At 36.7% G+C, this 13,656-nt stretch overlaps 1 protein-coding gene across 5 annotated transcripts in view; it reads left to right on the forward strand.

Moving 5' to 3' along the window:
• Positions 1-13,274, forward strand: part of UTRN (utrophin) — a 329,881-nt gene extending 316,607 nt beyond the window's left edge. For all 5 annotated transcript variants that reach the window (XM_056488825.1, XM_056488823.1, XM_056488826.1 and 2 more), the window contains 4 exons: positions 6,095-6,203; positions 7,645-7,731; positions 10,470-10,492; positions 11,148-13,274. In XM_056488825.1, coding sequence (XP_056344800.1) covers positions 6,095-6,203; positions 7,645-7,731; positions 10,470-10,492; positions 11,148-11,156 — 228 coding nt within the window. In that variant the 3' untranslated portion in view covers positions 11,157-13,274. The remainder of the gene's footprint in view (positions 1-6,094; positions 6,204-7,644; positions 7,732-10,469; positions 10,493-11,147) is intronic.
• Positions 13,275-13,656: the final 382 nt, after the last annotated feature.

A 13,656-nucleotide genomic window follows, 5' to 3' on the forward strand; every position in this document is an offset into this window, starting at 1 on the left:
CCCCATGTGGTACCTACACTGTGGATTTCTTGGGGGAGCAAAGGCTTTGACATTTTACTGCAGGTATTTTCACCATGCACTCTTGGTCTGTTGCAATCAATCATTTCTAACGAGATATTTTTTCTTACCCTCTAGTATAACTCATAGTTAGTGTCAAATGAGCAGAAAATGATTGCAAGTGCTGGAGTGATCATGGGAACTTAGGAAACACTGAGAATAACACAAACAAGAGCAATAGCTTTTCATTAATTAAAAAGCGTGGGAAGAAAATATATATCCTACTCCAAGTAATGATGCCAGCCACGATCCCATGTTTGACTTCAGTTTTACCAGATGCTTTCCTTAACTTATATGTTTATTTGTTGTCACAGTTAGTCACTCAGACCTCTCTCTCTGCATGCCAGAGACAGATGGCCAAAGATACATGTCTGAAAGACAAAGGAGCAATTAATTACATTAAAAATCCTGTTCCTCTTGAGCAGCATATTTAGACCAATAAACTACAGCCAAGAGGTCTTTGACACAAGTAAATGCTGGAGGTAAGATCTTTTTAGCAAGTACTGGTAGCTGGAGATTGAAGGTTTCCTTGTTGGCAGAAGGAATGCCGATTGCTTTGGAAGCCAGCATGTGCACACCTGGCTTCTAGAAATAACAGGAGCAGCATATACCAGGTGTTGTTAGAGATGGTAGTTTGTACTATATCATGTGAGGAAGCTTGAGTAATGAAGATAAATTTGTATGAATGTTTTCTTCTAATTAATCCTTTCATTTGGGTCAGAGTACAATGAGACAAGGGTTTCCATGAGTCAGATGACTGGCTGTGTGTAGTAGAGGATTTAACTAAGCCAAGAAACAGGCTACATAAACCAGGTATTAAAATGGCCTAAGTTCCTGCTGTAGATGATACTCTCATTACAGAGATTAAGGTATTTGCTGTTTGTTTCACTGGCTGACTTTGTCATTTTTTCTAGGCAGTTTTGGCTGAATAGGATTAAGATACATCTGTTCCAATTACTTTCCTACCCCTCTAGCAAAGTAAATTTTGTTGCTACTGTTATTCTAGCATTTTAATCAGTATTTGAGTAGCTGTAATATTTCACAGGGGAGATAGCAACTGGTACACTGTTAATAATAATTTATAAAGGATCTTGGGATATTTGGCCAATACTTGGTCTTGTAGAGAAGTATTTAAAATCTGCAAAGAAATGTGATTGAACAGAACACAGAAGTTCTGCCAAACCCATGGTCACTTGCAGCTTAATGCTCAGAGCAGAAACTTGTTCACCCCTTAAAACCCTTTTTTTCCCCCTATTGAGCTGAGGATGATCTCACAATTTTGTAATCTTTTTGGAATCCTTATGCCATTGTTAGTAACACCTTTAGAGTAAACATTTTTGTTGTGATAAAATGGGTGGAAGAAGGGACAGTAATTCTTTTTTATCAGTTCTGCTTTTGGAATTTTCTAGGCATTCTTCAGCTTTTGGGTTCAGATAGGGTAAAGTAGAATAGAGGTGACCTCCTTTAATATTTCTGACTGTTTACACCTCATTTACTGTATACTGTTGATCTTTTGCTTTCTGTCCACATTGTCCTGTCTCTGTGGGAGTCACGCCATGCTTCTGATTGCTCCAAGTATTATTTCCTAAGGTCTTTGTTTCTCCTCTGTCATTTAATAAAGTGTCTCATACAAAGTCAAGTATATGAGAATGTCTTTCATAACATATCTGTGGCTTTTCAATATGCCTTTCTATGCAAATTATTACATACTTTGCTGGATGTTTTGCAAGCTGTTTCCAGAATGTTGAAGCTACTCCCCTGATAGGGATTCAGAAATTATAAATAATTTGAATTTTTAATAATATTTTTTGAAATTTATTTTGACATTAACAGAATTATGAAGCAGCACTGATTTCCATTACTGCCCCCTTTCTGAAAAAAATGGCCACTCTTCAGCATGTTTGTTGTTCCATCAGCTTGGCCACTACCTTTTGGAAAAGCCTTTATCTCTTTTACTGCTTGGGGAAGACATTTATTGAAAGCCTTTTTATATTTATATGTTTCTTTGGCTTTTAGTGGATAAAAGGAATACCTTTTCTTATTAATGAGATGGATGATTTGCAAGAAAGATGCTCATAAGTCCCAATCTCAAAATATATAACAACAGTATAATTGCTAGTATTAAAGGACAAAACTGTCTTGCAGCAGTATTTTTGCCATGGCTGGAATTTCATACCATCTCTGTTTGTCTATTCTATCAACAGCAAGTCTCCCCATTTCTCTTCTCCACTAGCCTCCTGACTGGTGTTTTATACTACTGAGTGTAAAATAGGGACTGAGGGTTTTTTTTCTGTAAAAGATTGGAGTGAGTCTGTCTACACACAGATATAGGGGCAGAGAGTTAATGAAATTTAGAAACTTTCATGTAGTAACTGCTTAATCTAGATGAGAGCATTCTAGGACATTCTTCAGAGAGCACTTTAGCAGAAAAATGCATGCATCCTCACTGCACATTTGTCTGCTTCAGGTCACAATTCTGAGGTTACCATACTATTTTTATTTTAGCAAGCCCAAAGGATTGGTAGCTGTCACAGAATGTTGTCATTTTTGTGTGCCTGATTGATTAGGGTGCCAAAGAGGAAGGTGAAACAGGACTGGCATGTGACAGCTTTGGTACCAACATGTTAATCAGACAGAGAAAAAACAAAGAATCCGTTCTCATTTTTCTTTCTTCAGCCTTTACAGATAGTGCATTTGCAAAGTCAAAGTGAGATCTATTATGAAGGGCATTTAAAGTTTGTTTGGATTTTTCTCAGTTTTCTCTGAGCTGCTGAAAAGAGGTTTCATATTGGATTTGATATTGAAGTTAGTGGGAGCTAAATTCATCTGTCAACAGCTGTGTGATCAGACAGAGAGTAAATAGGGGCTGCAACTCCCTCTCCAGCTGAAAGCAGAGGAGCTTTATCAGAAGAGTGCAGGAGAGTTTGTTTCTTTTGTAGCTGGGAGAAAAATTCTGAAGCAAGAAGAAACATGTGTAATGAATGTGGTAGTAAAATTGGCATTTTTGGAGTTTCTTGTGATTCAGATTGGGGACACTGAGGTTTAGTTTGTTTTTTACCAAAAGCAGCAGAAGTCAAGGAAAGAGCAGGTATGTCTTAGCTGTCCATTAGCCACAGAGCACTTCAGACTCTTCTTTGGGAAAGACACCAGGAGGAGGCATAGTGAAATAAGGCACTGTATATTAAAATTGGTTGAAACAAATATCTCCTTTGAAGTGCATTAAAAACTGCTGTAATACAGAAGCAAAACCACAATTTCAGAGTTTTCTGGAGAAGGACTTATTTGTCCCTTCATATCTTTGCTTGGTTTTACCTAAAAAGAAGTTTGAAAACTCCCCCAGACTGGAGTTGAAAATCTCTCCCTCATTCCTACAGAGGCATGCTAAGTATCCCTGCTTTTGTTTCTTTCAAGAAGAGGCAGCAATTGTATAATAACATCTAGAGCTATTTGCTTTTGGTTTCTGGCTTAAGGGCTGTCTGCTGAGTTGTTTCAAATAAGAATACATGAATTTCATGATACTGGAAGTGCTCTTAATTTGTAGATGTTATATAATTGGAGTCAAATAGAATGTGTTTTTCTACTGCTGTTTTTCTCAAGTTCTCTAACAGTAGAATTGTTAAATCATGTAAATACATGCTGATATACCTATATCCTCAACTGGTTTGCATTTAACATTTCTCAGTATCTGATTATTATATTAAGGCAATTATACTACTACCAGAAACCTTCCCTTTCTGCTCTAAACCCCACTCTTCAGCTGCCTAACAATATTGTCCTTAATTTAGGAGAAGAGTTTGGTTTGTTTAAGCTTTTCTTTTCATTGCAGCCCCTGGACCTATGCAGTGAAACATTTATCAGTATATTTAAATGAAAATGATGTAATCAGGTGCTGCCATCTGATTAGGAGATAGTGGTTGTGTGGGTTTTGACTTGTTTTTAAATCCAGCTGCAATATTTCACTCTGACTGCTGCACCAATATATGGTACATCAATGTAACTCATTCCAAGTGTGTTTTGTTTCCTCTCAGTTTATCCACTGATGGTCCTTGTGCTCTTTCATCACATACAATAGAACTACTAAGTGGTACCTTGACTAACTCATCACCTGAGTCTGTAGGCATTTAGTTTGTCTATCAACATGAACTGTTGACTTTACAGAGCCTTGCTATCCTTGACTGAGCCTATATGTTGCTGTGCTGCAGTTTTATATGTCCAGCACAGATCTTCTCATTCATCTGTGCACAATTTATTCATAGTTGCTGCTTGAACAGGGCCAGAGGCAGAGATTTACTCCAGGTGCAACTTTGCATTTTGCATTCTCTGTTCATCTGTTTGTGGGGTGGGCAAACAATGACTCTGCTGCTGGAGTTAGTTTTCTTGTTCTGTATTGAAGGGACTCTTTGAAGAATTTGCTTCCTCTCTTTGCCATTACAGCTCTAACATTTTGGACAGTGGTTCCTGGCAATACAGAATTGCCTGGGTCAAATTATCCCAGTCTTCTCTGATTTAAAATCACCACACTCATTACTTAGATTCTTTAGCTGGATTGAAGCCAGGTACTGAGCAGCAAATTACTTAACTATCTGATAGTAATTCACTGTTCATAGAAGTGTCTTGACAGTAAAATCCTTCTCTGGCTTGAAAACACGTCCATTTTTCTTTGTATCCTATACAGACTAATATTTTTTGGTTTATTCTTTTAGTCAAATCTTGCCTTTAGTATTGTCATGCTGAAAGTGATGAGATTTAGAGGAGTTTTACTGAAGATTGTTTTTGATAAGTTGGAAGCTATCTCAAGAATTTGAGTATTTTAGTTAAGGCTGTGAAGTGCAAAGGAGCAAACTTGTGCACAAATTAACAGCCTATATTCTAACTCTGCATCGTCTCATAGCTGTTCTAGGTACTTGCTCAATTTCAAAAAGACCATGAAAGCAATGATCTTTTGTATTACTTCACTATCTCCTTTTGATAGATTTAAAGAACCTGCTCCTTAAGCTGTTCAGAAGTAATTTCATGATTTGCAGTCAAAAAGATAAGTGATAGCAGCAACAATTTCAGCTGCATCTACATCAGATGTAAATATTATTTCACTTTTTCTTCTTTTTCAGAACAATCACTTCTGGAGCTCAAATACTGTATTGCTAGTATTTTCCTAGAAGCAATTTTTAAAAGAAGGAAGGAAAAGAAGGGAAAAATGCCTGAATAAGGTCCCTTCCAATATTTCTAAGCTGCCTTTTCTTATTTTCTGTCCATATATGTATACTTAAATGTAATCTCAAATACACACATGGTTACAGCTAAATGATTTCAGTGATTCTTCAAGTGAATTTAAGAGTCCAGAAAAGCTTATTTTCAAAGTATATAAGTTATTTCTTATAATTTTCAGGAGTTTGGATAATACAAATAGTATAAATTCTTGCAAATTTGGTGTCTTTCACATGGTTGACAATCAGCATTAGCAGGAGTGATGGCTGGGTAGCACTTTTTAGATTTAATGAATTTGTTTTGGATCTATCTTGAGTGTTCACTTGATTCTGGAGTTCTACAGATCTGTTAGTAGTTGAACAGTTTTTTCTAAGCATGCTTAGTCATCCTTGCAAAGCTTTTTATGGCCCCCTAGCTGAATGTCCTGTTTGTGTGTTTATATGTGTGTATATACCCATGCAGATAAACACAACCCAAATAATCCCATTGTGTAGTCTTTCTGCAGAGCTGGACTGGGAACCTTGGCATACTGTGTGTTGTACATTACATTGTGTTTTTGTGATGCAACAGAACATTATTTTTAACAAGGCCATCAACTGGAGTCTGTAAGAGCTGTTCTTAAGTCTAAATTTTTTTTAACAAGTTCTTGGTTTGGCTTTTTTTTTTTTTTTACTCCTCATTGGTTGTATGAACCTAAGCCAAATTTCAATAGTTTGGAGAACAAACAAGAAAGAGGACATAAAAAAGGAAAGGAACAAGATGGCTGCATACAAGCCCACAATTAAATTACATGGATACAAGTAACATAAATTTGTGTCTTCTTGTCTTGTAGCCCGAGTCAGACTCCCGGGTCAATGGCACCTCCCCCTGTGCCTCGCCCCAGCACTCAGCCCTGGGCTTCCCTCTGGAGCAGGACACAAGCTCACAGTTCCATCAGACAGGTGGGTGTTCTCCTCAGATATGTGCTCATGAGGACAGAGGTGATTACTGGATAGGTGTGTTGGCACTTCTGGAAAGATTTGTAAATCAAGAGGAGTGGATCTTTGCGATGCCTCTGCTGAGTGCAGCTGGAGCTGTTGCTTCCTCACACTTGGGAAGAGCTGCGGTATCCTAAGAACTCATGTGGTTCTGCATTACAGACTTTTGTCAATAGACTCCTTGGTTCCATCTATTCTGACCAAGTGAATTTACTAGGCAAATCCATCCTCACTAAAAGAGGAACCAGTGGTCCTGAGATATTTGTCCTACAGTACACACATGGACCCAAGGAATCTGTCAGATACAGGACCAAATGTCCAAATCATGTCATCTACACTAGCTGTCTGCTTTAAAAATTCTTTTGTAACCTCTGCTTATCCTGGTATTTTGATGTTCCCACTCCCAAAAGGTCCACATCTTTAGCAATAATTCAATATTTATGGGTACAGACTCTGCACATAAAGGGATTTCTCTTTTGAAAGATTATTTTAAATTCTTTGGTATCAGAACTCATTAATTTCACCAGGAGTTAGCAGAAATAACTATGGATCATTGCATGGTCAAAAGAAGGGGAAAAGGGAAAATATTTTTTTCAAATTATTTTAGGTACAAGTTCCCCCCTGTTTTTGTTTTTAAGCCTTGTGTTATAGATTAAATATTATTTTGTTCCTGTAGAAAACAGGAAAAATATTCTCTTACATACTGAACATTTTTTCATTCAGCATTAATGTATGTTTTTTTACTTTATCTGGAAAAACATGGAGCTGCATTGAGTCTGATTGCATGCAGTGAAAAGATGCAGTATGAAAGATGCTGTCAAATAAAACTGCCAACAACACAGCCAGTTATGTTCCCTAACCATTCTCTTGGCTAATTTTAAGCATCATTTTTCAAAGAGATGGTAAGGAGGATTTTAGCACTACTGAAATGGCTGGTACATATTGCATAAAGACCATCTAAAAGATAAATGTTGGGATTTTTTCAGAGAAAGAATGTGTATTCACTCTGAAATTTACATGACAAATCATCTGCAATTGGAACAGAATTTCTACTGGGTTTCTTTCCCTCATCTTGTTATTTTATTTGTTTTAACTGTAAATTTTTATATACTGTTCCTTGCTGGCAACTTCTAGTTAAATCCTGGATGCAATGTTTAAGTTTTAATAAAAGAGAAATGAGTTTGACTGCAAATCAATAATGTAACTTGCACGTCCTCTCCCAAGGCTGGCAATTATTAATGATAGTTTGTGCACATTGCTAAGGCTTCAGGTACTATTTTCCCTTGAAATATAAAGGTGTCATTAACTGGAAGGTTGGCTAAGAATGCCTTTTGGAATGTTGTTTTTTTTTTTTTTTTTTTATCCTCTTGTTACAAAATTAATTTGTTTGTTGTCATATCTGCAGATGACTTGTTAGTTCCACCTCATGATACCAACACAGATCTAACAGATGTTATGGAGCAAATCAACAACACATTTCCAGCTTGCTGCTGTAAGTTTAACAAAATATATCTCTGAGAATCATATTGAAGAAAATATGGTCTTTTGAAGAAAAATAATTATTCCTGTGATGTTAACTAGGAAAATAAATATTTCTGAGGGGATTTCTTGTGTAGATTTGCAAGCTACATAATTCTGTCCCTTAAAATTCCTCACTAGACATTATTTGTGAAGGTAGATAAATATTCTTGTTTTAAGTGGAAGCAATTCACTATAAGAAAAGCCTCAATGTGGAATTTTCAGCAGTGCCCACATAAGGGGAGAGACATCTAGAATCTCACTAGCTGCTGATAAAAACCTTTTGTAGAACTTGAGTGATGTAGATTCAGAATTTCTGAATGCAGTTTTTGTAATAAAGATTGAAAAAATAGTCCTTAGACAATTAGTCCTTAGACTAATTACTGAACTATTAAATAGACTAGAGGAAATCTCTGAATGCAGCACGTAACAACTTTCCCTGCTTAAATGCATTGGAAGTTGATATTTTATTTAGTGTCTATTAAAGAGAAATCAAAAGGAAAACCAGCTTGTTCCTATGCATGTCTTGTATCAGCTAACATACATTTCCACTGATCCTCCTCCTTCCAGTGTCACTGCACTAGCAAAAGTGAGGAACTGTCTCATGTATTTTGGTGGGGTTTGTAAAATACATTTTTACATATACACATCTCTCTCTCTCTCTCTCTCTCTCTCTCTCTCTATATATATATATATATATATATATATTTCCACTCTTTAATCTTAGAAAAACAGTAATGCAAACTTTGATATATTCTCAAAACTGTTGAAAGTTTCAAATGAAATGTAATAATAATGGTCAGTTTTAAAAGGCAGAAGTCAGAGAGTGGCTGTTTATGCCCAGTCCTTTTGGAAGCATCAAGACTCAACTCTGTGCTCTTTTGTAAATTCTGTGAACCCTGTTAAAATACCCCTTTTATCTCTTGAATATACATTGTTTGGCTGTGACAAGCTGCATCACAGAAGATGCAACTTGCATGTTTTGAAAAAACAAATTAGGTTCTAGCAAAAAAGGTCTTGTTTCAGCTGTCCTTTTTGATTTTTGATGAGTTCAACGATTCAGAGCACCTTGTTCTGAAAACTAAGTATTTGATTCTAAGGAGCATCTCATTTGAAGTCAACAGCTAGTGGAGCTGCTCAGCACACCTCGAGAGTGTGTGTGTGTGTGTGTTTGTGTATACAAATCAGTATAAAATGCAACTCAAGCATTTGTTCTTGGTTTTTCGAATTCCTGTCTCGCTATGTGACTGTACAGTGACATGGTCATTTGGCCCAAATGAATGTAAAGCAAATTGCATTGTGTCAGGATAAGCTTGGTAATGATGGCTGTTCTCCATGACTGGAAAACAGAAAAAAATTTTCTGATTCTGTGAACAAGCATCTTGAATGAGACAGGAGAATACTGCTAATGAAAGCCATGGCCCCTTCATATTGTGAAGTCTATCTGAGCATTTAAGATTAAAAGAAGGCACAGTTCCAAATCTCATGGGATTTTTCCCTTTTGTCAGGCTAAACCACCTTCCCCCAGTTAGTAGGTACTACTTATGTTTGCTCTCATTCAGTCATTCTGTAACATCTCTTACTTGGGAGTAAATCTTTTTGATTGTCAGATTCATATCTTAAATGTTTTAGAAGCCTGGAATGAGGAGTATTAGTCTGGCCTTCCCAACAAAGTGTGTTAATCTCTGAGTTTTGATAAGGAAGACCACGACAGACCATCTAAGTCCATCATCTTTTCCTGTGGCCATTTGAGAGGGATCTGTCTTCCTGGCCAGACAATTGTTAAATCTGTTTTGTAGAACTTTAAATTATGTGGATTCCACAGACTTTCTAGGCATCACAGTATTCCTTAAAGAATAACCTTAATTAATAACATCCTTAGCCTCTGTTATATCCAAGCTCAATTTTATCAAAACAGCCTTCATATGTAACACCTCATTTCCAATTATTAAAAAAAAAAAAAAAAAAAGGAGTAAAAAAGTAAAAGGCCTCCTTTGCAACCTCAGTTTTACTTGTCTCTTCTGCCACAGCCACAGTTTTCATCAAGGAGTTACTAGCATCTGAGCATTATGCAGATAATTTTTTTATCCCATTTTGACTGTTTAACAGAGAGAGATGTCTTACATGCTTTATTTGTTTTTATGAATTTTGGCTTATAATTCATCTTGAAATCAGTCTGTCTATTTATGTAAAATATCCTTTGTGGAGCAATTATTCATATAGTAAGGCCAGCAATGCTTTTAATGGCGGATTTTGTTGTTTTGTGGTTTGTTGGTTTGTTTGGGTTTTTTTTTTGTCCTTCTGATCCACTGATCATGGATATAATGCCCATTTTTCTTTCCTTATTTATGTAATTGGTCCTCAGAAGTAGGCAGATGTACAATACTGTGCAGAAGCCTTGTCTGTGCATCTGAGTGATGTCCAGAGCAGTGCATTTTAAACAGATAATACTGTAGTGCATCATTCAGTGGTTTCTATGGCTGCAAACAGTGAAAATGAAATAATATTAACTATATCATTATAATGCTATAAATTTGTTAAGTTTGTGAAGAATTAAATCATTACAACACATTTCTAGTTAAAAGTTTAGTCTTTTAAAAATAAGTATTTTTGTTCTTCTGTAGTATGTATTTTCCTGATAATAACTTTGTTTTTAAACTGTCAAGATGCAGAATTGTGTACATTTCTAACCTTTTTTATTTCTATTCACAGCAAGTTTCGCTGGTAGACCACAGGTATGAGACATGTTTTGTACTTGCATAGGCATTGGAAACAAAGTAAAGCCAGTAAAATTTCCATTAAAGCAAAGGGGCTGGGGTGGTTTTTGCCTATGTTTTTCCCTAGAGGTCCCTTTGGAAGCTAGAATGATGCACAACAGAAGGGCCAGGTTTCAGAATATCACAGGTAGTAGAAAATGTCTACTAGGTCAGGCACTGGCACAGGTATTATGGTTCTATAGGTCTGCATTGCTATCCAGATGGAACCAGCTTGCATTTATTTGTGCCAATTAGGTTCAAGGCAGCATGAGTTTGCAAGATAAAAGCTGGTTCTTGCAAAGACATCCGTGTGCCCAGGTGCCCATGGCTCCGCTTTCAGGAATGTGGGCACCACTGCACAAGGACCAGGAGCCACACAGCACCTTAAGCATTAGATTAAGCTGTCTGTGCTAAACAGGCAACCCCTTCAACAAGGACTGAAAACACTGCAATATTGTAAACTTAGATTTCTTTTAACTACATGCCACAGTTATTTGCTGAGTTTCAGACGTGTAAATTTCTAAAATTTCGGGGTTTTGTAAGATGATGTGACAGCGCTGAGCTGCCTGAGCCCAGAGTTGGAAGTTTCTCTGTGTGCTACCACGTGGTTCTGATGTTGTTTCCCATCCAACAGGCCATGTGAGGTGTTGATTGGGATGTCAGCAGTGCTTCTGGCGTGCAGCACAGCCCTGTCTGCACCCGCCGGCCGCGCGTTCCCCCCATAGAACCTGCACGGGACCCCGGGACACGCCGTGCGCCCCGACCGCGTGTTCTACTTGAAACAGTACCACACTGAACACCCAAAGACCAGGATCTTGTTTTATAGTATCTTTTGGTTTTTCCTTCTTCCCTTTCTATGCAACTGTAAATTAATGAGCAGTGGAATATTTGTCACTGATTTGTATAAATATACAGCCAGGGGAAAAGGGGCAGGGGCTTTATATACGTTCTTTTTGATAATCGTAAAGAGAACTGAATAAGGAGTTTGGAGCAAAACGTTACATTTATACATTCCTTTCAGCTCTTTGCTTTTGCATTGTAAACTACCCTTAGTTATATTCTCACACATGTAATATTCTGTACTGATTATTTGTATGCTAACCATCTGACCACAACAGATTTCAGAATATCCTTGCATTGTTTTCAGCATTGGCATATGAAGTTCCCATATTCTGCATTATTGTTACTGTATATTGTTAACAACAGTTATCATTAGGTGGAAGATACAGTATTTTAATTCAATTAAACAAAGTAAACTCTCATTTCAAGTCATAATTAGCATCCTCATGTACCTAAGTGGTATTTTTAACTTCATTTTTGTTATTTCCAGCCAACACTCCATTTGGAGGATTATTTTTTTAAGCTTTACTTTACATTGAATCAGGAGATAGCTGAAAAGAGGACTTAGATGATAGCTTAAGTTGGTTTTAGTAAGAACTAAGTTAGTATAATCCTTCCCAATTTTGTTCAGAGACAAAGCTTTGCTGTTCCCTGCTGGGCCAAACTTGCTTTAAGTTTTGGAATTTACAGTTTGTGAAGTAAAGCTTATTTCTGTGAGATCCCTTTATTTTGTCTTCCTCTTGGAAATGAAGAGACAATTAGAAAGCCCTTTCCAATACTATCAGCAACAGAACTTTATCCAGAACTGCAGTGCACTTGGATATTATCATTTGGCGTTGTAATCTTGAAGATCATCCTTATCTTTAAAATAATTTATTTATTTTATTACTTTTGATAAGGATAATCGTGGGAAAGTATGTCACTGATTGTCTGATCTCTAGTTTAAAGATTATTGTAAGAGATTTTAATGCCTTCACAGAGTTTATAATGCTGCATGGACACTCGCTTTAATTCTAGGACATACCTTTAATTGGTAAAACTGCATGCAATATCTTCCATGTGAGGTAAAGAGAAACAAAGTTGTGTTGTTCTTAATATTACTGAAGGAAAAAAACAAACCTTATCTTAAAATGGTATTGAAAGAGTTGTAAAATTCTCTACTGCTACTAAAAAATGCTAGGGGACATTAAAAGAGCAGGTCAGGAATTTCTAGTGGCTCTGTGAAGTTTGCCAGCCAGACTGTCCTGCACCCACAGTATTTACTCCTGAGCTGCTGATGCTCAAGGATTCAGGCACAGTGTTGACCACCTTCTACTGCTGACACCAGTGCCAGTTCTTTCTGAACCCTTTGGCAAATTATTTAACCACTCTGCCTCTGTTTTCCTATCTGTAAAATGGGGATGATAGTGCATACCTCTCAAAGGTGATTAGGACTTAGCATTTCTACAGAGCTTTTCAGGCACTAAGTATTAGTCTTGAGCAAGTGGAGCAACATTGTCAAGGTGAGAAAATGCTGACTCCAATTAAAATGTAATGCAGTTATTCTGAGAAGAAAAAACTCCACATTTTACAGAAGAGGAAAGCCATGACCACCTTTCTACCTCAGACCTATCTTCCTAAGAAGTATTGGAAATAGCTTTATATTCTGTTCTCTGTGAAGTACTTGGCTTTTATCAAGCTACATAATTCTCTAGGCAAAGAATCTTTAAAAATACTCCCAACATAAGTATAAAAACAAATCAGTAGTGAATTTGGTGGTTTTATTTTTGTTCTGAATATGAGGTTATGTATAAAGTTGTTTTTCTGCCTGTGTTTGTATGCATCCTTTGTCCTCTGCTGCCAAGTAAATGCTGCTTCAAACACTACATTGTAACATTCTTCCTATGAAACAATAATAAATAAAAGGAATATATTGCAGTAACATGAGAAAAAGTATGGAGTTCTTCCAAATTTTGTGGGCTTCAAGGATGGTACATCTCATTGCTAAATGCTGAAAAATTTCATTCTGAAGATTAACATGAGCAAGCTGTGATAGGCAATTTCTATGTCTTAGCTTTTTCTCCGTGTGGTTTGGGTTTATATAAATGCAATGAAGCAGTGGTTTTTTTCTTCATAAATCTTGCATATTTTCTCTAGTTTTCCATCTTTAGTCTGGAATCCTTCTCAGTTTCATGACAGATAGTAAATCTTATCGCTGAGAGGCAGACTTTTTGTTTTTTTTTAATGTTCTGTATATGTATTACAGAACAGCAATAATGCATGAAGCCCTGTCAAATAGGAGAACTGTAAATTAGTCTTCAAGT

This window comes from Oenanthe melanoleuca, chromosome 3, assembly GCF_029582105.1.
Source record: "Oenanthe melanoleuca isolate GR-GAL-2019-014 chromosome 3, OMel1.0, whole genome shotgun sequence".
NCBI lineage: Eukaryota > Metazoa > Chordata > Aves > Passeriformes > Muscicapidae > Oenanthe > Oenanthe melanoleuca.